At 43.6% G+C, this 25,874-nt stretch overlaps 1 protein-coding gene across 2 annotated transcripts in view; it reads left to right on the top strand.

Moving 5' to 3' along the window:
- LOC148453941 (presenilin-associated rhomboid-like protein, mitochondrial) overlaps positions 1–25,874 on the top strand; it is a 110,014-nt gene that overhangs the window by 16,324 nt on the left and 67,816 nt on the right. Inside the window, exons 1-3 of one of the 2 annotated variants that reach the window (XM_088461468.1) lie at positions 1,794–1,878; positions 7,327–7,513; positions 25,643–25,783. In XM_088461468.1, coding sequence (XP_088317594.1) covers positions 7,472–7,513; positions 25,643–25,783 — 183 coding nt within the window. In that variant the 5' untranslated portion in view covers positions 1,794–1,878; positions 7,327–7,471. Of the gene's footprint in view, positions 1–1,793; positions 1,879–7,326; positions 7,514–25,642; positions 25,784–25,874 lie in introns of those variants that run through there. The other variant, XM_088461467.1, reaches the window with a different exon arrangement.

The following is a 25,874-nucleotide window of genomic DNA, read 5'->3' as shown; positions in this document are numbered from 1 at the left end:
CGCTCATCCCTAGTGTGTATATATATATATATATATATATATATATATATTATAACAGACAGACATAGATATAGTGCCCCTGGTAGTAGTCCCCCCTAACAGTGCCCTTGGTAGTAGTAGTCCCCCCCCCTCCACCCTTCCAGCAGTGCCCGACAGACACACACATGAAAAAAAAAAAATTCCACTTACCTTATTCCCCACTCCGGCATCCGCTCCTCCGTCCAGCATCCTCCCGTGCTGGACCGCTTTGCATGATGGGAGAGATAGTGGAGAGATTTGAGGCATATTCTCCAGAAATACTCTTATGTTCTTAAAACGGATGAAGATTTGGCGACTAGTTTAGGTCCCCAAATTGATATAAGCTGGAGGAGATCAAGATACTTGAAATACCATTTTGACACATAGTCATTTTGGTTCTAAAAAGAAATCAAAAGACCAAAACATTGGTTCCTATAAGTGTGGAAATTGCAAGGCCTGTGAATTTATGCTAAAGAAAAGCCATTTTAAAGACAGATATGATAATAAGTGCATAATAAAAGATTTTATTGTTCCACTTTTGGGGTCATATATTGTTTGACCTGCCCATGTAATAAGATATATGTGGGCATGACTAAGAGACAATTAAAGAAGAGACTAATGGAACATGTCTACAACATCAATAATGCACAGAAAGATGAGAGGAGAATGAAGACCCTCACAAGTGTGGCGAGACACTTTTTGAAGTATCATGGGCGTAAAAGTAAAGGATTGCAGGCATTTGGAATGGAGAAAATTCAGTTTGGCCTAAGAGGGGGAGACATTACTTGTGAACTCCTTAAAAGAGAGGCTAGATTGATATTTTTAATGGATAGTGTGACACCCCAAGGTGTTAATGAAAATATAAACTTTTCCATGTTTCTATAAAAATATGAATTTTTCTCTTATATATAAATTTACCTATATATAAATGTACTTTACCTATATATAAATTATTCTCTTTATGCCACATATTACGGTAACACTATTTATTAATTTAGGTTAAGTTTTATTATAATATAATTTATTGTATTAGTCATGCACTTTATTATAAGGAAGGATTTTATTGTGTATTATAATACTTTACTGTTGGGCATAATCTGTAGTCAATAATTACTTTATTATTACACAAGTATAAATATTTTATGTTTTTAGATATTTTATAATGGTAATATTTATTTAATTGAGATGTATCACTGTTATTTAATACACTAATTCACAAATATTAAATGCTATAGTTATTTATATATTTTGAGACACAGTTTATTTATGGTATTTGATATATTATATAGGGATAATAATGGGTATTTAATTTATTATCTAGTCATTATTTGATTAATGTATAGGTTTATATTAGGCACTACATATATTTATAATTTATATTTATTTTACACAATTAGATTATGGATTAAAACAACAATAATGTTATTTATTTAATAATATGGGCTATTTAGGGTTAATATGGTTATTAAATGAATATTGTAGATATTAATTATTAATAATAATATGATTATTTATTAATATATAAAATTAATTACTCACTGGTAGATCTGATTATTTTTATAGTTATAATTTATTTTTATTATATAATAATTATTTTGTGTGATTTATTATTGTGGTATATATGAGATAGATATATATATATATATATATATATATAATAAATAGGAAGTGTTAGATATTATTATGTAAGATCTATGGCTTTTGCCTAACATTGTCTTCAGAGTTGAATGATTTGAGACCAATTAGATTTGCCTCTTCTCTTTTTTCAAATCAGTGACAGTTACTGACTGGTGGACTGAAGTATAAAAAACCTGGGAAAGGTAACAGTCGGCTTACCTAATGAAAAAGCTACAGCGAAACGTGCGTCTGCGTTAGGCTATAGTATAAATATTTGTGCCCAGTTAAATTGAGAAAGTACTGATATACTATAAAGTGTCTTAAATTGTGAATGTACAAGCCGCTACTAACCTCCGATGTTAAGGGGGTCTGATCGCGGCACTAGCGCTGCACGCTGTGACTGCCAGCATTTAGGCAGAGACTAGCCGGCAATAGTAATGGCTAATAGCTGACCGTGGCTACCTGGTCTAATTGCGGCAAGAGTGTTGCATGCTGCTACATCAGATACTACCATTATTACCCCGCAAGTAGTTCTAACCCCCCCTACACTCACCACAACAACACTCACCTACTATTCATCCCAAACAAACCACCCACCAATGGCAAACTACCCACCCTACACTCCTGATACCCCAGCCACCTCCACCTTCCAAACTCTGCCCCCACCCACCACCTCCTACCAACCTCCTCCTGCCTTCCTGCTCCCCTAACCACCTCCTCTTTCCAAACAACTCAGCCCCCAACCACCTCCTCCTACCAACCTCATCTCTCATCCACCTCCTCCTACCATCCTACTCCCCCAGCAGGATACTCCATCCGCCGCCTCCTACCAAACTACTTCTACACCCTCACCACCCAATTTTTTCACACTATTATGCAAAGCAAGTGAGGACAATCAGGATTTATCATAAATTGTTATGCGTTTCCCAAATAATTTTACAAACTTGTTTGGTACTAATGAAGTTTCATACTCCCTGAGAAGTATGGTGCTGAATGCAGCATGATGTTTGTGACCCAGACTCTCAGGCGGCTAGGAGCACATGCTGGAAGTGCATGTCAGTGGGGCAGGGCACCACTGACTTTGCACTTTCTGCATGTATTTGTGCCCCAAACACCAAAGCTCATGCCACACCATACTTATCAGGGATTGGGTAACTTAGTGATACTTTTAACATTTTAGAATATATATATATATATATATATATATATATATGTATGTATGTATATATATATATATATATATATATATATATATACACACACACACACACATATATACAAATAAAGTTTCACATAAGTATTTATGTTTTACACATTTTATAGCCCATGTTGGCAGCATAAACTGCACAAAAACCCAAAATAAATCTTATTTTTGTATTTAATTTTTCACATAACAAACAAACTATAGAAAGTTAAAACAAAACATTTCTCTGGTTTACTATAAAAAAAAAAGTGTGGTGTGTGTTTTATCTTAGCACCTTCACGATAGCCTTGCACGTCTCCAGGATAATGCATCCCAAAGCTTGAGCAGAGATGCAGGTCCCAAACTTTAGGTCCTCAAAGGGGCGTCCCGTAGCCAGGTACCTCAGCGTAGCCACGAGCCTCTCCTCAACCATGATGGCCAACCAAAATTTGGTGTCCTGCTTCCGGATATAGGGGGTCACTAGATGCAGCAATTCCTGGAAGATGGTGTCATCCATTCGCAGGAAGTTGAGGGAGAACAATCCGGATGACTACCGCATCTCCATCAGCATGGGCATATAGGATTGACTCTCCCTCTCCAGAAGCCAATCCTTGGTCCAGCAGGACCTCATCCTCCTCCTATGCTGGGCCCTCACCCTCTCCTCACTCAGCTTGACCACAGCATAGGGCAGAAGTGCTCTATAACAGCAGGGATTCATCACCACAAAAAAAGCAGACAAGAGACCACAGGAAATAGAGCAAGAAAACACTTTGTAAAACCAGGCAATACAAAGCAATGCACAGTAGCTAGCAATGTGGTGCGTTCAGCAGGGTAAAAATTAAGCCTCAAAGATCAAACAGGAGTGCACAGAGCTGAAGAGGCAGGCATTTTTTTTATACCCCCCCAGTGAAGCACAACCCTTTATTTAAATTTGGGGCCAATCTATCGCATGTTTTTGGGCGAGGCACATGATCAACCCTATCACAATCCGTCATATAGTGACGCGTGATCGTACGACTGATTTCATGTAAATCGTGCGTGAAAAAAAAGCACAAATCATGTGGTCAGGACTGCCGGGGAGCTCCGGGAAATTCAAGGGAAATAGTATGATGAATTTGATCTCGTACTAGTGTATGGTCACCTTTATATACACTGGTCATCTCCAGGTTGGACTACTGTAACCTCCTATATGGCTCACCTGCTTCCCATTCCAATCTGTCCTCAATGCTGCTGCTCAGCACATCTTCCTCTCCAAAAGGTTCTACATCTGCCTCCCTTCTCCTACAACCTGTCCACTGGCTCCCCTTCAGAACCCAATTCAAGGTTCTTACACTCACTTACAAAGCCCTCACCCATTCTTCTCCCATTTACATCTCTGACCTCATCTCCCTTCACTCCCCCGTCCGCCTTCTATGCTCAACAAATGCATGTCGCCTCTTCTGCCAACTGATTACTTCCTCCCACTCCCGCCTCCAAGATTTTGGCCATGCTGCTCCCTACCTCTGGAATGCTCTCCCTCTGCCTATCAGACTCTCCACCTCTCTACAAATCTTCAAACGGGCTCCAAGGCCCACTACTTCATCAAAGCCTTCCAGCTCTCATCCTAACCCTCTGCTAGTTTCTCCTTCTTCCCGGTCTACCCCATCTGTGTCACACCTGTTTGGCTGGCCCGTCCTTTTACAATGTAAGCTCTCACAAGCAGGGCCTCTACCCTCTTGTGCTAATCCTTATACTATCATTTACTCCTCACTCGGGCGCCTAACACCTGGTTACTTATGCCCTGTTGCTTATTTGAGTGTTATGACTAATGCAGCATTGTATATAGACCTTGTCCTGCATTGTATTTTAAGTCACCTGTTGCTTGTTGACTTATTTGTAAGGCAGGGCTTGATTAATTTTTCTAAACTCTAGGAGCCAGGAAGAAATTGTAGGAACCAGACCACCGTCCCCCCCAAAAAAATTACAGGAGTGAGTGAGGAGCACAGCTCTGTGTGTTATGCAACTGTTATACACACTATACTAGTCCACAAAATGGTCACACAGCTTCCCTGCTCCACCCTCCAGTAATAACGGACTACATTTCACATAAAACAATTGTGCCAAAAAGTACAACAAAAACCGCCTCCCCTCGTGGTCACACCACTATCCCTCTGAAGCCCCCCTGCAATCCCGGGCCATGAATAGACCCTACTACCGGAGAGCTCTATGCAGCCGGCGATAAGAGACAGTAGACAGCCGGGACGTACAGGAGGATCAGCGTAAACTGGGACAGACAACAGAGATCAGAGCAGGCCAGGATGGAGAGGAGTCGTCAGTGCAGGCCGGGACGGACAGAGGCACAGCAGTCACCGCAGGTGACACTCAGTACATGCACTCTTGTGCATGATATGAACACGCAATACTATAGGCACAAATCTCCGCCGGAGCGGATGAGGATCTGCTTCCTTCCTCACTGCAAAATCTAGTAGCCAGGCAGCAAAATCTGGTAGCCATGGTGACCTGGCCCCCAACATTTGTCGAGCTCTGTAGTAAGGTGTTGTGGAACACTTGTGGCACCATATAAAGGATTTAAAAAAAAAAAAAAACATTTATTTTTATTGAAGCAATAAATATTACAGCAGCATATGGCAAATAGAACGCACAGCTCAATATGACAGATAGATGATAGGTGTATCACATTGTCAGAAAAAAGGTATAACACAAAAGTAAACAACAAAAAAGGAGAGAAAGTAGTCCATATAATGGAATGCACTAATGTGTCATTGGATACTATAATATTAAAACATAACTTTTATTCAATATAAATTTAAACACAAAAATAATATAAAATCAGCGAAGTAAAATGACAGTAAAGTAGGAAAACATTAAAATAAGGGCTGTAGCATTGCCTTGCTTTAAATATAAGGTCAGACGTCAGTCTTTCAAATTGTATTCTTTGGTCCTGGACCATTCCTTACACCGCTGCACTGACATATGCCGCAAAGCTGTCTTATTCATCCGGTGGTTTCAATAAGGCCTCTCTGGCCTGCCGAAGTAGTGGGTCTTCTTCCTTTTTAATATTTTTGGCTTTCTGCCTTTGTTTTATGGAAATTGGTGGGGTGGGGTTTCGAGTCGCAACACTATCTTCTCCACTGTGTAGGTCCGGATTGCTGGGGATATCTGAAGTCTGTAAATTGAGAACACTTATCGATTACAAGTGACAGGGCTCGGACGTACGATGCATGGCATGCTGAAAAACACGGCACGATCAGCATAGGATTACGATGGATAATATGTGCTGCACATCCGATAATATGATCCAATTAAAAGAGCTGCGGGAGTGCACATCGGATGGTATTAAAGTTAAAAAGTGCAAATTTTCTACAGGATTGATCGTACGGTGTGTCGAAAATCGTGGAATCGTCCAGAAATCGCGTATGTGTATGGCCAGCATAAGGGTTTGAGTAGCATAGTAGCATCCTGGGTGAGAGAGGATCTATTTTTGAGATGGAAATGGCAGAACTGCGAGAGGTGATAAATTTGTGGTTTGAAATAGAGGGAAGAGTCCATGATAACTGCCAAGACAGCGCACTTTGGGGCTAGAGGAGCTAGTTGTGCCGTCAATTGATAATTAAATTGTGGGAAGTGAGGTGATATGGGAGGGTGGGAAGATGATCAGCTCAGTCTTGGACATATTAAGCTTAAGAAAGTGCTGTGACAACCAAGAAGAGATGGCTAAGAGACAGTTGCAGATACGAGTGAGGAGAGGGAGAAAAGGTCAGCGGAGGAAAGGTATATCTGAGTATCCTCAGCATAGAGATGATATTGGAGGTCAAAGGAGCTGATGAGTTCACCTAGAGAGGAACAAGAAGAGAACCTTGGAGAACACCTACTGTAAGCGGAAGTGGGGCGGAAGAGGAGTCACGAGAGGAGACAAATTTTATTTTATTTAATATTCTAGGATTGCATTTTTTTTTCTTCTAGTTAATTGACACATACTGTAGATATTTTATTTCAACATGTTAATAAAATAGTTCCATATAAGACCAAAATAATCTTGCTCAAAATTAGCTTGGGTAGATCAAAAGAATAAACATTAACGGTGGATGAAAAATGAGGCCATGCAAAACCATATACATTTGTCCTGTTAAAACTAATGGAATAGTGTGTGAGGACTGTAAGCAACTATTGTGTGCAGTCAGTGGATGGGTCCTTTTTAAACTGAGGTGTACATGTAGCAGGCTAGTTTTAAGATGGCCCTCTTTTTTAGAAATATTAAAAGGGGTTGTCCGCTTTGGGACATTCGCTCCTTGAATAAACATTCCTCCCACGTATAGCGTGAATGGAAAACCAATGTTTTACTGTCTTTCCACAGTTGTTCAACAGAGCAGAGAGCAAATCTATGAACCCAGTCTTTAGGGAACCCCCCCTTTTTTGGTTTTCTCTGACTAAATGGCTTTATTAAAATTAATCTTTGATTCATTGGCATGTGGTCTGTGCTAATTTCTGTGCTTTTTTACATTATTTAGGCTTCTGATTGAACAGAGGAGTGGTTTCAGAAGGGTTTCAAAGAAGCCAGAAAGAGTTGAATCTGAGGTTCAGAATGGCAGTGGGACAATTAAAAGTAGCTTTACACCATCTGTGGCAGAACCTGTCTACCCCATACGTACCAACATGCTTAAACAACTTTACAAGCCTTTTCTCTTCACTGTTGGGGTATGTAAACTTTATTACTACTGATATAAATTTATATTTCTACCTTTTAAAGGTGTTAATTAAGTTAAATGGCTACTAACCCTTATAATTTTATTTTTCAGATATTGAGCAGGAAATGTAAATATTATTCAGTATTTACATCCCACTGCAATTCTGTTTAATTATCTTCCTACTCCGTTAGACATCTGCAACTTTTCCCATATCTTTAACAAGACACTATGATGGGATCTGATAGTCAGAAAGCCAAGACCAGACACAGATTTCCACAGTCTTTGACTCCTCATATTCTTAAATTTCACCATAGATTGACTTTTATTCCTATAAACCTATACACAGACAGTGACATTAACTTAAGGTGCCTACACACTTACCGATTTTTTTTTTTATACACAATCTGGCCGTTTCCGACGCATCGGAATGGCAGATCGTGTAAAAAAATGCCCAAATCGTGAGATCACAATCACGATGCGATGCTCGTCCCCGCTGGTCGCACATCGCATCTTCAGATCTGCTGTGCTGTAGGGCAGATTTGCCAATCTGGGGCACAATGCACTGGATGCACGATAGAACTTAAGTCAGATTGGACATTTTTTACTCCAAATCATGTGTAGGACTGCCGGGGAGCTGCCAGGGGAGAGTTCAAGGGAAATCGTAAATCGTGAGCACATCGCCAAGTGTGTAGGCACCTTTAGACTAACATTACTCAAGCTAACATTACTTTGGTGTCCGATGTTGATCACTACAGGACTTGAAGGAGAAATATAGAATTTCATGCCAGGTATAATCTGAGTGTGTTCTTCTGGAGAAATGTTCACCCATATTCTACATGTGGATTCAACCAGTGACCTATACCATAGTCACAGGAAGGGGTAGGTAGAGGGGTAAGGGGCAGGGGGTGACCTCATATAATTTTGCTGCAGTCAAGCCAAGCAGCCCCTCTTGTGTGACAGGTCCCGTGTGTCACTGCTAGAAATGCATTTAACTTGCAATGTAATGCGAATAGGACGCACCAGGAGACTGTGCTGATGAATTTGATATGCGACACTTGTATATCTGTGAGCGACCGAGACTGAATCTATATACGAAATGCTAAGATGCTGCAACTTTTTTAAATGCCAAGTTCCATTGTGCTTCGTATACAGACTTGGACGTACAAACATATACAAGTGTCGCATATCAAATTAATCTGCACAGTTCTCTCTCACATTGTGACCAGCGCTAGGAGAGTTGCACGGGGCCTGGCAGCTCACTCTTGTCAGGCATATTACGCTACATGACGTATTTATTTTAATTGGATACTACAGGTATCGCAAGTGTGCATACCCGCGGTAATGAAATGGGCATGATATGCTCTAATTTTCATGCTGCGAAAATTGTGCTCTCAATTGGATATGCCACTAGATGTATGAGTACACATCTGTACGTCCAGGTTTACATAGTCTACATTTGTGTAAATTTGAACTTTGCCTATATGATTATGCCCCATTACGTCCCAGTTCCATTTCTCCGCTTTTAAGCTGGCCGCACACTAGACCAACTTACATCAAACCAGCCAACTAGTTGATTGGTTGGAATGAAAATCTGGTAAGGTATGAAAGCAAATGACAATCAGTAATTTGCTCCCTAACACCAGAAAATGGACAAAAACTGTTGTTTGAACAAATTGTTTAGATCAAACATTTAACAACCTTGTCTGAACGACCATTTTCATCTGTTTTCTGGCATTTAGGAGCAAATTGCTGATCATCATTTACTCCCTTTCCTTACCAGATTTTCATTCCAACCAATCAACCAGTTAGATGAAAGTTGGTCTAGTATGTGGCTAGCTTTAGATGTAAGTAACTCTGAGAAAATAATTAAATTTAAGTACAAATATAACATTTCTCTTTCCTCCATGGGGGACACTGGGATCACGTAGGGTATAGGCTGCTGAGGAGGAGTCTGGGCACCAAATGGTTACATTCTTTTACCCAGCAGCACAGGCTCCATCTCCCCTATACCCTGCCTCCAACACTAGGGGGACCAGTTTTCGTTTGGTGGCCAAGGAGTGGGCATGGTTTTAAGGGGCTGCTATTAAGCAGCCTCAATTTATTTTCTTTCAAGGTGGAAAAAAAACAAATGAACCAATTTTTTTTTTAATCCAGGTTTTTTTTCATTCCTACTCAATATATTAAAACTGTGAAACAGTGCTATGAATTAGAAACCTTGATCAACCATTTAATACTTTCTAACATTAACAATCCACAGTTATTAGGATTTCTGTCTCATCAGAAGAGAGCCAGACTAATACCCCTTTCATACTGCTAGCAATAACCTGGATTATTGCACTTAATTTTGCAGCAACCCAGGTTATTGTCCAGTGTGAAAGGACACCATTGAAATAACCCGGGCCGAGTGGCCCAGCATTTCAACCCAGGTAACGAGCAGGGTTAAACACTGGTTCAACCCGGCATAGCAGGTGATGGCGTCGGCGTCATCGACCCGGCAATAGGTCGGGGCACGCCGCCAGTCTGAAAGGGGTCTCACCCCGGGTGGAGCTATCTACAAAATCCTGGATGCGACCCAGATTGGCAGTGTGAAAGGTGTATAAAGTGGCACATCCACTAGCAGACTGTGAAACGACTGCACGATTACGACATTGTAATCGTGCAGTCGTTTCACAGTCTGTGCTGTGCCTACACTGAACGATCAGTAGTTCAGTGTAGGCTCATTCCCGAACATGGCCAATCTGTTATCGGCAGATTGAGCGGCATGTTCGGGCGATGATAGATGTCAAAAACCACCAGCGGGAGTGTGCATCGCTGGTCGTTTTTGACATTAAGCTGCCCGATAAACAAGCAATTTAACGATATCGATGTCGTTATCGTTCAATCGCTCTGTTTAATCGGGTAGTGGATACCCACCTTTAGTCTTTCTTTCTTCCTCTCATCTCATTAGGACTGAAGGTTTTGAATTGAAATAAACATGAAGGAGAGTAAACCATGAGGTGTTTCTATGTGTATTGCCTCTTTAATGTGTTGAAGTTGTTCACCCTTTAAGATTGAGAATGTTAGTTGTGGTTTTCTCCGTCCTATAGGATTGTTTATGGAGTCTTAGCTGATGCTAGGCAGATCTAATGCCTCACTCAAATGAAGTCCACAAGCAACAATAATGTGGAATAATACCAGGGGTCCTTATGTAGTACACTTTTTTTTTTTTTTTTTTTTTTTAAAGAAGCTACGCCGCCATTCTTGTGGTCATTTGGTTTAAACCAGCCAACCCGGTTTTCTATTTATTCTTTTATTTACTGAGCAGCCAGTGAGTCAGCGTCTCAGGGGCACCCTCGCTTCCGCTCCACTGATCCCCAGTGCTGGTTGTCAGAGCACTGACTGGATCAGTGACCCCGGTCCGACTCCAGCACACTGATAGGGAGCCGCAGCCGGACACACTGGGGACAGGTAAGGAGGCTCCCTGCTTGCAGGGAGCCATGTGTTGAGCAGCTGTTACCGCTGGTGAAGAGGGCCACAGGCTATACTAACAGTGGGGGTCAGGTAGTCTCTGCACCCCAACTAGACCACCAGGGCAATGTGACATTGTTATTAACGGTGACCATATTCCTGGGGTTTTGGTCAGACTGAGGAGGTTAGCCTTCACTATTGGATCCTCCCCCCAACCCTTAGTGCATCCCCTCCTGCAGGACACCTGCCATTTGTAAATTCTCCCACCCTTCAATGCTCTGCGGCCATTTTACATAATTTCCGGTATTCAGTTTCACGGAAAGAGACACCGGAGTTGCCTCCGTTTATACCTCACTCCTGCAGTCAGGTTATATTAAGCTCTTCTCTCCCCTGTTGGAGCTTGGTTGTAGAACAATATTTGCCACTTTTTTTTTTTGCATTGAATATTCGGTGAGCAAGTTTGTTGCTAAGTGCATAGGAGTACTTTGTGTGACTTCCTCCCTTCTCTTCTGTCCCTGTCTTCTATTTGTTTCTATAGAAGGATTTTCTATACCCCTGTAGAGATATATATATACATATATATATATATATATATATATATATATACACAGTGCCTTTCAAAAGTATTCACCCCCTTGGCTTTTTCCCTTTTTGTTACATTACAACCTGTAATTTATTTTTTAAATCTGAATTTTATGTGATGGATATGCACAAAATAGTCTAATTTGATGAAGTAAAATGAGAAAAATATATTTAAAAAAGAATCTTTATAAATAAAATTCTGAAAATTGGCATGTGCATATGTAATCACCCCCTTTGCTATGGAGCCCCTCATAAGTTCTGGTGGAACCAATTACCTTCGCATAATTATTGAAATGAGGTCCACCTGTGTGAAATCTAATTGTCACATTATCTGTCAGTATAAACACACCTTCTTCTGAAAGGCGCCAGAGGCTGCAACACCACTAAGCAAGAGGCATCACACCATGAAGAACAAGGAGCTCTCCAACAAGTCAGGGACAAAGTTGTTGAGTAGTACAATTCTGGGTTGAGTTCTAAAAAAAAATATCAAAATCTTTGATGATCCCCCGAAGCACCATCAAATCCATCATCATCAAATGGAAAGAACATGGTACCACAACAAACCTGCCAAGAGAGGGCCACCCACAAAACTCACAGACTGGGCAAGGAGGGCATTAATCAGAGAGGCAGCATAGAGAGCAAAGGTAACCCTGAAGGAGCTACAGAGTTCCACAGCAGAGACTGGTGTATCTGCATGTGACCACAGTAAGCCATACACTCCATAGAGCTGGGCTTTATGGAAGAGTGACCAGAAAAAAGCAATTACTTAGTGATAAAAATAAGAAGACACGATTTGAGTTTGCCAAAAGGCACGTGGGCGACTCCCCAAATTTTACTTTTTGTCCACCAAGGAAAAGCGCAAACTAGGGGTGAGCGGGTTCGGATTTCTGAAATCAGAACCCCCCGAGCCCCCCTGATCCGAGGAACGACTTTTCCCGCCTGACTCGGATCTGAAATTGAGGCAAAACGTCATCATCCCGCCTTCCGGGTCTCGCGGGTTTTGGATCCTATATAAGGTACCCGTGTCGGCGCCATTTTCTCACTCGGCTGTGGACAGTGAAGAGGGAGGGTGGGAGTTAGGGCTGGCTGGGCTGTGTAGTGTAGTGTAGTGTAGTGCAGTGTAGTGTTGTGCTGTGCTGTGCTGCGCTGTGCTGCTGTTGTCCATAGGGGCTGTGTCCACTCCTCCAAAGTCCATAGGAGCTGGCTGTGTTGTGCTGTGCTGCTGTTGTCCATTGGGGCTGTGTCCACTCCTCCAAAGTCCATAGGGGCTGGCTGTGTTGTGCTGTGCTGCTGTTGTCCATAGGGGCTGTGTCCACTCCTCCAAAGTCCATAGGGGCTGGCTGTGTTGTGCTGTGCTGCTGTTGTCCATAGGGGCTGTGTCCACTCCTCCAAAGGCCATAGGGGCTTGCTGGAGTGTGTTGTGCAGTCAGTTGTCCATAGGGGCTGTGTCCACTCCAAAGTCCTGTGCAGAGTCCCAGTCCTAAAGGGGTGCTGTGCTCTGTCCATCAGGGGTGCTCCCCCAAGTGCAAAAAAAAATAATAATATTTTCTATGTTTGTGAATTGTGTGCGCAGTAGCCGCACGTGCATCAACAAAGTAGTGCCATGCGTGCGCCTGTGTCATAAGTAAAGGGCCGGCTGGCTTGACCATTAAAGGGTGCTGTAACCCCCAAAGTACACTCCAAACAAAATAAAAAAATATTTTCTGTGTTTGTGTATTGTGTGGACAGTAGCCGGACGTGCATCAACAAAGTAGTGGCAAGCGTGCGCCTGTGTCCCATAAATAAAGGGCCGGCTGAATTGACCGCTAAAGGGTGCTGTAACCCCCAAAGGGCACTCCAAACAAAATAAAAAAATATATTTTTTTGTGTTTGTGAATTGTGTGCGCAGTAGCCGCACTTGCATCAACAAAGTAGTGCCAAGCGTGCGCCTGTGTCCCATAAATAAAGGGCCAGCTGGATTGACCGCTAAAGTGTGCTGTAACCCCCAAAGGGCACTCCAAGGAGGAAGTTGGCGAGGAGGATTCTGATGGTGGTGTGGTTTGTTTAAATCAGGCTCCGGGGGAGACAGTTGTTGTCCGTGGGATGAAAAAGCCCATCACGGTCATGCCTGGGCAGAAGACCAAACATTCCACCTCTTTGGTCTGGCAATATTTCTATCCAAATCCGGACAACAACTGTCTTGCCATATGTACCATATGTAAAGGTGAAATAAGTAGGGGTAGGGACGTTAACCACCTAGGAACATCCTCCCTTATACGTCACCTGCAGCGCATTCATAAAAAGTTACTGTCAATTTCAGAAACTTTGGGTAAGACCGTAAGCAGTCCAGGGACACCTAAATCCCTTTTTCCTGTTTTACCCAAGGAATCGGTGGATGAGGAGGATGAGGATGACATCTTGCCTCCGTAGAGCCAGTTTGTGCAGGGACACATTAATTGCCAGCTTGTTTTGTGGGGGCCCAAACGAACCAATAATTTCAGCCACAGTCATGTAGCAGACCCTGGCGCTGAAATGATTGGTTTGTTAAAGTGTGCATGTCCTGTTTATACAACATAAGGGTGGGTGGGAGGGCCCAAGGACAATTCCATCTTGCACCTATTTTTTTTCTTTGCAGTATGTACTGTTTGGGGCCTAGTTTTTCAAACTGCCATCATGTCTGCCACTGCAGTGTCACTCCTAGATGGGCCACGTGTTTGTGCCGCCCACTCGTGTCGCTTAGCATAGTCTTCCAGCTACCTTGGTGCAACCTTTTGGCCATAAAAACAATATTGTGAGGGGTTCAGTGTTCAGAATAGACTGGAAATGAGTGGAAATGAAGGTTATTGAGGTTAATAATTGCATAGGAGCATAAAAACCCATACATTCTGTGATTTTAGCTGTTTTTAAAAAAAAATACAGATCCAAAACACAAAACCCAGAACCCAAAACACGGAAGGGTGGTTTTGGCAAAACCAATCCAGATCCAAAACACGAAGAAAGATCCAGATCCAAAACCAAAACAGAAAACACAAAAAGTGGCCGGTGCACACCCCTAGCGCAAACCCAACACCTCCCATCACCCCAAGAACACCATCCCCACAGTGAAACATGGTGGCAGCTTCATGCTGTTGGGATGTTTTTCAGCAGCCGGGACTGGGAAACTGAGTCGAGTCGAAGGATAGCTGGATGGTGCTAAATGCAGGGTGTCATGCTGGGCGGTGGGTTTTTGAAAGCCGAGGTCTGAGGCTGTGAGAGGAGGCGAAGGCGAGGGGCCTGGACGTATGATCTCCACATCCACAAGTCTTGGTCATTGGCTAGACCTAGTCAATGGTGCGGAGTCTAACTCACAAGGAGGTGTTCGCCAGTGACCCCTCCAAGCGGGATATGGGCTTGTGCGGCTCCCTGTAAGCAGGTCGCGGTCCTTTGACTTGGTGACCAATGCCTGCAGGGAAAAGAGAATCAAAACACCCATGGCCTGAGGGTAATGCCTGGAATAGGCACATGGGGAGTGGGATAGAACTCCTGGCTGGAGAAAGGCACTTGATGTGCTGGCTAGAGAGGTGTGGAGATTTATTGGTAGGCTGAGGTAACAGCTGGATATCCCACGAAGTATATACCGGATTGCCAACCGGAGAATATACACTAGGGTATAATGAGAGGAAGGGTTAACCTGCACACAGGCTGTGATGGTAAAAGCACTGAGGTGAGATGAAGGGTTAACTTGCAAACAGGCTGTGATGGTAAAAGCTCTGCGATGAGATGAAGGGTTAACTTGCACACAGGCTGTGATGGTAAAAGCACTGAGGTGAGATGAAGGGTTAACTTGCAAACAGGCTGTGATGGTAAAAGCTTTGCGATGAGATGAAGGGTTAACTTGCACACAGGCTGTGATGGTAAAAGCACTGAGGTGAGATGAAGGGTTAACTTGCACACAGGCTGTGATGGTAAAAGCACTGCGGTGAGATGAAGGGTTAACTTGCACACAGGCTGTGATGGTAAAAGCTCTGCGATGAGATGAAGGGTTAACTTGCACACAGGCTGTGATGGTAAAAGCACTGTGATGAGATGAAGGGTTAACTTGCACACAGGCTGTGATGGTAAAGCACTGTGGTGAGATGGAGGGTTAACTTGCACACAGGCTGTTGATTAGTAAAGGCACTGTGGAGAGATGAAGGTTAGCTTTCACACAGGCAGTTGATAGTAAAGACTCTGTGGAGAGATAGCTTAGAAGCTCTGGAAGAAACACACTGGAAGCACGGGAACCTGGAACGAGACTCCTCTAGTTACACTAGCAGTGACAATGATTGTTCAGGCAACTACCTGGAGCACAGGAGGCGGATATATACCCCTGGAAGCCTGCTGATAGGCCCACAGCATCAGCTGACCAGCCGGGCCAATCAGGGAAGGAAGTACTGACATAGGGAAAGTGTCATGGCGGCGCCCATGATGGAAACTGCGATCCCCGCTCACCGGGTCGCCTGACACCACAGCTGCAGGGTGAATGCTCAGCTCCTCCCACGTCGCTGTGCCAGCCGTCCGACTACTCGGGAAGTCAGAGGAAGCCGGTGGGATGGTAAGGGATGGCCGATCCCCGGCTGAACTCTGACAGTAACCCCCTTTCAGGGTGGACACCGGACACCTAACAGGCTTGCCAGGAAATTTGATGTGGAAGGCTCGAATTAATTGAGGTGCATGAACATCTGTGGCTCTGATCCACGCCCTCTCCTGAGGACCATAACCCTTCCAATCAATGAGGTATTGGAGAATGTTGGATCTAAACCGAGAATCCAGAATCTTCCCAACTTCGAATTCTGTACCTTGAGAAGTTTGTACTTGAAGTAATTTAGGAGAGGTGGTTTGGAACCGATTTAACACCAAAGGTCGCAATAGAGAAATATGAAAGGTATTAGATATCTTCAATTGAGGTGGGAGTTCCAATTTATACGCAACAGGGTTGATCACTTTGTGAATGCGGTACGGGCCAATGAAGCATGGGGCCAGCTTCATACTGGGAACTTTCAGTCGGATGTTCCTAGTAGATACCCAGACTTTATCTCCAACTCTCAGCAGAGGAACCGCGACCCATCGTCTGTCAGCGAATCTTTTATAATTCTTGGATGATTGTTTCAATGAGGCGTGGATCTTCTTCCAAATGGTTGAAAAAGATTCTACAATGTCAGTAACTGCAGGGACCTCCACCGAAGGTAAATGTTGGAAATCTGGAATCCGGGGATGTTTACCAAAAACAGTATAAAAAGGTGTGGAATTGGAGGAAGTGTGGTACTTGAAGTTATGTGAAAACTCGGCCCAAGGTAGTAAGTCCATCCAATCATCCTGTGAAGAGGACACAAAAATTCTTATAAAGGTCTCCAGTTCCTGATTAACCCTCTCGGTTTGCCTGTTAGTTTGTGGGTGGTAAGCTGATGAAAATTTTTATTTGGTTCCACAAGCGCTGCATAAGGCTCTCCAAAAGTTGGCTATGAATTGGACTCCACGGTCGGAAAAAAATCTCTCTTGGAAGACCATGTAATCTAAAAATCTCTTTAACAAAAATTTTTGCCAAATGGGGTGCAGATGGCAGACTATTAATGGTATAAAATGTGCCATTTTTGAAAAATGATCCACCACTACCCATATGGTGTTATGTCCTTTGGAGTGTGGAAGCTCAGAGATAAAATCCATGGATATATGGGTCCAAGGCATAGTAGGAACCGGTTACGGGCGTAGAAGACCTGCACATTTTTTGCAAGAAACTTTATGCTGTGAGCATTTTACACATGACAAAATAAATTCTTGAACATCTTTTCTCATCGAGGGCCACCAATAAGAACGCTGAAGAAACTTGTATGTTTTGAAAATACCAGAATGCCCAGCAAATAGAGAACTATGGGCCTGATTCAGAGCCGCTCGTAAGCGGCAGTACGCTCGTTCCGAGCGATGTTTGCACTTCTGCGCATGCGTACGGTTCATAATACGCATGCGCGAACCATTCAGTGCGGCCGAAAATCATTTGTTCGCTATATAGCGAATGCCTGCTACTTTGAGTGACAGGATGAGGCGTATGTGGGTGGTAACAGGGGAAGGTGCTTGAAAACGGGGAGTGGAATTAAGAACGCAGGCGTGCTTAAAGGTCAAAATGGGCGTTTTATGGGTGTGCATAATTAAAACAGCAGAGTCATTGACCACGTCACCTGGTTGTTTTATAGTCAAAACTGCTCGCAATATAGTGGTAGGAAAAATCAGCCACAAGAATAGCGAGCAGTTCATACGCTGTTCGATGTACTCGATTAATCTATTGAATAGCGGACATGACGTATGATGAGAGTGGCCAGGGGGCGTTTTTTACAAAATAGCGGGCGCAGGTTTTGTTCGCTCATTCAGACATGGAGGCGTCAACAGACCGCAAAGAGCGAATGGTTCATTTGAATAGCCACCCCTTTTTCCTGAACGAACGTCCGCAAATTGCGAACGGCTCTGAATCAGGCCCTATGAGCCCAGATTAACAACTTTTTCCGTAATTCGGGAGTCACAAAAACTCCCCGGAGGCGGAGTCAATATTTGAGTTGAAGCGAAGACCATAGGATCCAGAATTGGGTGAGATCTCAGATGATCTTCTTCCTGTGTGTCGAGTAGAAAAGACCGGGAGAGAGCATCCGCTTTTTTGTTCAAATTACCGGGACAAAATTGAAGCTTAATGTTAAACCTTGAGAAAAACGACGACCAGCATGCCTGCCTGGCGTTTAAGCGATGAGCCATCTGAAGGTAAATTAAGTTTTTATGGTCAGTAATAATGGTAACTGGAAACTTGGCCCCCTCCAAAAGATGACGATACTCCATTAACACCAGACGCATAGCTAGGAATTCTTGATCTCCAATCGCATAGTTTTTCTCTGCCGAGGAAAATTTACGAGAGAAGTATCCACATGAATGTTTCTTCCCGTCACTGGAAATTTGGGATAATACATCCCCTACACCCACCGAAGAGGCATCCACTTCCACAAAAAATGGTTTATCCAGTTGGGGTTGGCAAAGGATATGGGCAGAAGAGAATGTCTCTTTCAATCTCTGGAAGGCCTGTATGGCTGAGTCCGGCCACTGGGCTGGGTTAGCGCCCTTCCGTGTGAGACTAGTAATGGGAGACACCAGAGTAGAAAAATTCGGTATGAACCGCCTATAATAGTTTGAAAATCCCAAAAAACGTTGGCTAGCTTTTAAAGATTTTGGTAATGGCCATTCAGAGATCGCTTTCAGTTTCTCTGGATCCATCTGAATGGTTTCTCCAGAAATTATATGTCCTAGGAAAGGAACTGTAGTTTGTTCAAAGAGACATTTGGATAGCTTTCCATAAAGGTGGTGTTTTTGAAGGCGAACTAGAACTTCTCGAACATGTTGGTGATGAGTTTGGAGATCCTTAGAAAAGATTAGAATATCATCTAAATAGACGATGACAAAGCTGTAGAGAATGTCCCGAAAGATTTCATTTACATAGCCTTGGAATATAGCCAGCGCATTGCAGAGTCCAAAAGGCATTTCCAGATATTCGAAATGACCATCTCTGGTATTGAAGGCGGTCTTCCACTCATCCCCAGCTTTGATTCGTATCAAATTGTATGCCCCACGAAGATCTAGTTTAGAGAACAATTTAGCTCCATGAACCTTGTCGAAAAGCTCAGGAATTAAAGGTAATGGATACCAATTTTTTACAGTAATTTGGTTGAGGCCACGGTAGTCTATACAGGGCCGGAGGCCTCCATCCTTCTTGCTCACAAAAAAGAACCCTGCCCCTGCAGGGGAGGAGGAAGGCCGTATGAACCCTTTGGCTAGATTTTCCTTAATGTAAGTTGCCATGGCAGCTGTTTCTGGAACTGACAAAGGATAGGTCCGGCCCCGAGGGGGAATCTTCCCCGGGAGAAGTTCTATTCCACAATCCCACGACCGATGAGGAGGGAGTTGATCAGCAGCCTGCTCGCAGAAGACATCGGCAAAATCTTGATATGGTTGTGGTAGACTGAAGACAGAAGGATCTTTTGGCTTGTCGGTCGGGGGGAACTTTGCACCTGTACTGGGGTGCACAGAGTGGGTACATACAGGAAGTACTTGGGTTAGGCACCGATGGGAACAGTTTGGTCCCCATGATACAATTTGCATATTGGACCAATCAAAAGTAGGACTATGCTTCCTTAACCACGGTAAACCCAGAACCAGCTCGTAAGCAGAGTTAGGAAGTATGAGGAATTCAATGGTCTCTCGGTGCAGGCAACCAACCCTGAGGGTCACGGGCTGGGATTTCAAGGATATGGATTCACCTAGCACAGTTTTACCATCTACACCGGAGAGCAGTAATTTGTCTGGTAAAGGTACCACCAAAATACCAAGGGACTGGATTAAAGATTTGGAAATAAAATTTCCCACAGCACCGGAATCTATAAGGGCTTTAACATCCCTTGTCCTGAACTGGTGGGAAAGAGATACAGGCAATAAACTGTCAGTTAATTGGGAGTGCTTAAAAATTACCCCTAATTGAATGCTCCCGACATCAACTAGGGTCTCGCATTTCCCGCCAGCAGGGGAACAATTCTTTAAGATGTGCTCGGGGGCAGCGCAATAAAGACACAATTTATTTTGAAAGCGCCGATTGAGTTCGGCCGTGGTTAGCCTGGTTCTGTTGATCTGCATAGGTTCCTCACCCCTGGAGGTGGGGGAATGGGATTGACTTCCTGAGGCCGGACGATCTCAAGGGCGATCCACATGACCTCTATTACCCCACCGCTCCCTATGGTGTAAATCAATCTTTATGCAGAGGGAAATAGTCTCAGAAAAAGATGCAGGTAAATCCCTGGATGCTAATTCGTCTTTCATCCTTTCGGACAACCCATGGAGGAAGTCTGCTTTGAGTGCTTCTTCGTTCCATCTAAGTTCCGATGCAAGGGTCTGAAAACGGCACCACGTACTGTCCCACCGAGCGAGAACCTTGGCGGACACAGAGTAAGTCGGAGGAAGCAGAATCCGATCTGCCGGGCTCATCAAAAATCCGTTTGAAGTCTTCGTATCTAGAAACTAGCAGATCAGCCCGTTCCCAAAGAGGGGAAACCCAGTCCAATGCAGCCCCAGTCAATAATGAAATTACATAGGCGACCTTAGACCGGGAGGTAGGGAAATTCTGGGGGAGGCACTCAAACTGGATTTCACATTGGTTTATGAAACCACGACAATGTTGGGGAGTACCGTCAAACCTTCCTGGGGTGGCCAAGTGGAGACGAGACTTCTGTGGCATAGCCCCTTGAGGTAACCCTGGAGAACCAGCAGGAACGACAGGTGGCGAGGCCGTGGACATAGATGCCAGTGTATTTTGTATGGTCACTAACTGTCTGGACAATTCTTGCAGGTACTGAGCCACATGTCACTGTGCCGCCTCTTGGTTATCCATATGGCTTGTTAACTCTTGAAGAGTCCCAGTACCTTGGGCCCCTGCGGCTTCCATATGGGCCTGAACAAACTGTCATGCTGGGTGGCGGGTATTTGAAAGCCGAGGTCTGAGGCTGTGGGAGGAGGTGAAGGCGAGGGGCCTGGATGTATGATCTCCACATCCACAAGTCTTGGTCGTTGGCTAGACCTAGTCAATGGTGCGGAGTCAAAATCACAAGGAGGTGTTCGCCAGTGACCCCTCCAAGCGGGATATGGGCTTGTGCAGCTCCCTGTAAGCAGGTCGCTGTCCTTTGACTTGGTGACCAAGGCCTGCAGGGAAAAGAGAATCAAAACACCCGTGGCCTGAGGGTAATGCCTGGAATAGGCACGTGGGGAGTGGGATAGAACTCCATGGCTAGAGAAATGCACTTGAGGTGCTGGCTAGAGAGGTGTGGAGATTTATTGGTAGGCTGAGGTAACAGCTGGATATCCCACGAAGTATATACCGCATTGCCGGCCGGAGATCATGCACTAGGGTGTAATGAGACGAAGGGTTAACCTGCACACAGGCTGTGATGCTAAAAGCACTGCGGTAGGTTGAAGGGTTAACTTGCACGCAGGCTGTGATGGTAAAAGCACTTAGGTGAGATGAAGGGTTAACTTGCACACAGGCTGTGATGGTAAAAGCACTGTGATGAGATGAAGGGTTAACTTGCACACAGGCTGTGATGGTAAAGCACTGTGGTGAGATGGAGGGTTAACTTGCACACAGGCTGTTGATTAGTAAAGGCACTGTGGAGAGATGAAGGTTAGCTTTCACACAGGCAGTTGATAGTAAAGACACTGTGGAGAGATAGCTTAGAAGCTCTGGAAGAAACACACTGGAAGCACGGGAACCTGGAACGAGACTCCTCTAGTTACACTAGCGGCGACAATGATTGTTCAGGCAACTACCTGGAGCACAGGAGCCGGATATATACCCCTGGAAGCCTGCTGATAGGCCCACAGCGTCAGCTGACCAGCCGGGCCAATCAGGGAAGGAAGTACTGACATAGGGAAAGTGTCATGGCGGCGCCCATGACGGAAACTGTGATCCCCGCTCACCGAGTCGCCTGACACCACAGCTGCAGGGTGAATGCTCAGCTCCTCCCATGTCGCCGCGCCAGCCGCCCGACTACCCGGGAAGTCAGAGGAAGCCGGCGGGATGGTAAGGGATGGCCGATCCCCGGCTGAACTCTGACAAAGGGATATTCTTGAGAAAAACATGTTTGTCTGCCTGTGATTTGAGACTGGGACGGAGGTTCACCTTCCAGCAGGACAATGATCCCAGAGCAAACAGCTAAAGCAGCACTCCAGTGATTTAAGGGGAAACATTTAAATGTGTTGGAATGGCCTAGTCAAAGCCCAGATCTCAATCCAATTGAGAATCTGTGGTCAGACTTGAAGATTGCTGTTCACAAGCAGAAACCATCCAACATGAAGGAGCTGGAGCAGTTTTGCCTTGAGGAATGGGCAAAAATCCCAGGGGCAAGATGTGGCAAGCTTATATATATATATATATATATATATATATATATATATGAGTCTTGTTTTCAAGTCCTGTGAGTGCCGCTGTTATTTGCATGTATATATTTTTGGCCTGTTTGGACCATCAGAGGGCACCCAGGCATGTACAGTTTATCTATTTGTGGAGTGCCGGCGTTATTTTGATATATATATATATATATATATGTACACAGGAGGCGGCACTCAGAGTCTGGGTAGCAAGTAAAAGACGTGTAGTTTTAATCAATCATACATACAGTACATCGATGTTTCGGGGCCTCTCACCCCTTCATCAGGATAACAAGAATGCATAACAAGTGTAAAAAACAAACTTAAATACCTTACCCCACCGTATATCATATATATATAAATGCCGTCTTGTGGTTAAGGGTTGGCATTACGTCACATTGGCAAATATTTGTTGCCATACATTAATCAGCACATACTGTAAATGTTTACAGCACGTTTTTTATACACATCACATTGATGTAATATTACATTTTTTCTTTAAACACTTTAAGGTTACGGTTATAGTACATATGGTCGGCATTTTTAGAATTGTATTTTAATAAAATTTATTTGGGTACCAACATAGTTGGAGTCTATGCTGCTTAAGTATATTTATCAAAGCCCCATCAAATTTGGGGTACATGAAAATGGGTGCAAGCATATTTTAAAGTCCCTAAAATGATTTAAAATAATTCTTCAAAAATGCATCTGCCGCTACTCCGGCAATGAAGAAAACAGTTGCCTCATATAAGGGAACCCCTCTGGATTTAATTTGGCTTTTGTATAAGTGTGTTCTGTATTTTTATTTATTTATTTTTTTCACCCCAAATTTATTCTGCACGATTTGGCCATTTCTGACTCATCGGAATGACAGATCATGCATAATAATATGTGCAAATCGTGAGTGTCCACTTATGATAACGATGTCGATGCGTGTACCCGCGGATTGTCGGTCGTATCTTCAGATCTTTCTTACAGCAGGTAAGATCTGTCAATCTCATACACGATCCGCGACATATCGTTCAGTATTTATGTCTGAACGATCTGTCGGCCAGACCCACACAATGCCTGACGTTATTACATGACGAAGGTGCATGGATGGGGAAAAATGTATAAAAGTGTTAAATTAATATAAAAACGGCGTGCGCCCCCCCCACCCCTTGTAAGCACAACCAGCCCCGGGCTTTTCATAGCCGATATTGGTTGTGAAAATACATGGGGACCCGCAGCCGGCCGTCGTAGTTTAGAGGAAGATGCCAGGAAGTCTTCATCAGCCGATGGAGAATATGGTTTCTTCCCTCCCCCGCAATGGAAACGGAGAGCATTGTTGCCCCCTCCCCACCCACAAATGCCAGCAGACTGTCAAACACTCACAGCCTGCTGCCAGTCTGCGAGTGTGTTTGTACGGCCCATTCTTCACACTCACAGAATGGGTCCTGCATCTGCGCAGATTCCCGAATATCCGGAATCTGCGTTCAGCAGTTCACTGCTGAATCAGGCCCTCAGTGTTTCACATGTAGATACATCTGCAGACGCACAATGTTAGTGTTATAGCCGCTGACACTGTAACGTAGCATTTCACATGCAGTTACACCCGCAGACACACACAGAACATAGGCGTGCTGAATATCATTTTAATCAGCAGAAACTGCTTGTGTTATCTATTAACATCACTGCGTAAATAAGACGCATTTGAAGGTAAAAAAGTTGCACGAAAGGCGCTCGGCGGTACTGGGGCACACAGCGCTCCCACGTTGTGTGACTCATTTTGTAGTGCATGGAGGATAGATGTATGCAGACACATCTGTACCACCCAAATGTTGCCCTTCTCATCAGAAGAGTTGCAGACAGATGATAAACTCTCATTTCCCCAAACCATGTAAGATTGGCAGCATGTGCTCATGATGAGAGGTTCTGTCTCCAAGATCCACGATAATATAATAGAATGGGAAATTTTAATGGCTTCCTGTATGTGTTTGTGCTCATGCTGATCACATCACAATTAGGGCCTTATTCTGAGCTGGATGTGCGACTGTCAAGAGACGCCGCTGCATCTCCGACTTTATGCTGATACACGTACAAGCCCTTTCCTTGTGTACATCTGTGCGTATAAATGTACACTGTCTGAGACACCCAGTTCAACTGTCTCAGACACTGCAAACATGCTTGGTGCATCTTTAGAGGCTACCATCAGTTGCACAATTGAGACCTGTACCAGGCCTAGGTTGCAGTAGCAGTCTATGCAAAAACTTCAGTGACACTCCTATAACACACTCTTGAGACAGACTATCTCCATGCGTCTGATTAGCTACCTCCCTGGCACTACACTTCTGCATGCGTCTGACTCACAACTACGTCTCTGTATGAACCCAATCGTGTCGCATGCGAGGTGTGATTTAGACGCATGTGCAATGAAAAAAAACAACATTTTCAATATCAGAAATTTGTACTGTAACATACATAGTTTTGGGACTTACAGTAAACCACCGGCATCTCCTGTTGCTCTCTGGTTTCTTTGTATCTGATTTTCACAAAGTAGCAAATATTCTATTGCTCCTGTTCCTCTTCATTTTGAAATTCCATTGTAATAGAATTTACTTCAGAAAAAACAGAAAAGCTAAAAAGAAGATGGAGAAGTACAAGGAATTTGGGGGATTACGTTAAAGTTACTTTACCCATCTTCAAGCTGCTTCAGCTTCTTAGAACATGATGCCTCTTGTTTTCTGGCACTTGTTATGGGGTCTATTTACTAAGCAGTGTTAGGACAAAGAGTGAAAAGTGATAAGGTGCCAGCCAATCCGCTCCCAACTGTCATTTTTCAAACACAGCCTGTGAGATGGCAATTAGGAGCAGATTGGCTGGCACCTTATCACTTTTCGCTCTGTGTCCTAACACTGCTTAGTAAATAGACACCTTTGACTGTTACAGTACTGAAAGGAATATTGTCATATACACCTGTGTAATTGGTAATTGACCAGAATGAAAATATGTGGTTAAAATGACCTAAATGTACAGTACATCTAATACTTAAAAAAACAATGGGATATTAGTTCAATATTTTAGCTGGTTAACACATACATATTTACCCATATGTAAATTATTAGACAAAATATGTTTTCAGTTGTATTTTAGAGAACTATTACACTGTTTTTATATGGTGTTTGATAATCAGTTTTCAGGTTGCTCTTTTGGAATTGCTGCTATTTGGCAGTACGAGACATTAAAAAATCGGATGAAGAGTTATCTAGATGACGTTCAAGCAGATTGGCTGGAGAAGTTACGGCCTCCGAAACATGGGGATCTCAGAAAGCGTGTACAGTAGTTTTAAATGCACTCTACAAAAAGTACATTTAGTACCTTGTACATTTACTAATAGCTTTGTTCTTTTATTTATTTTAATATTG

This window comes from Taudactylus pleione, unplaced genomic scaffold (genome assembly GCF_031769625.1).
Source record: "Taudactylus pleione unplaced genomic scaffold, aTauple2 ptg001058l, whole genome shotgun sequence".
Lineage (NCBI taxonomy): Eukaryota > Metazoa > Chordata > Amphibia > Anura > Myobatrachidae > Taudactylus > Taudactylus pleione.
The sequence above is the reverse complement of the archived record's forward strand: the minus strand, read 5'-3'. Positions and strand labels throughout refer to the sequence as shown.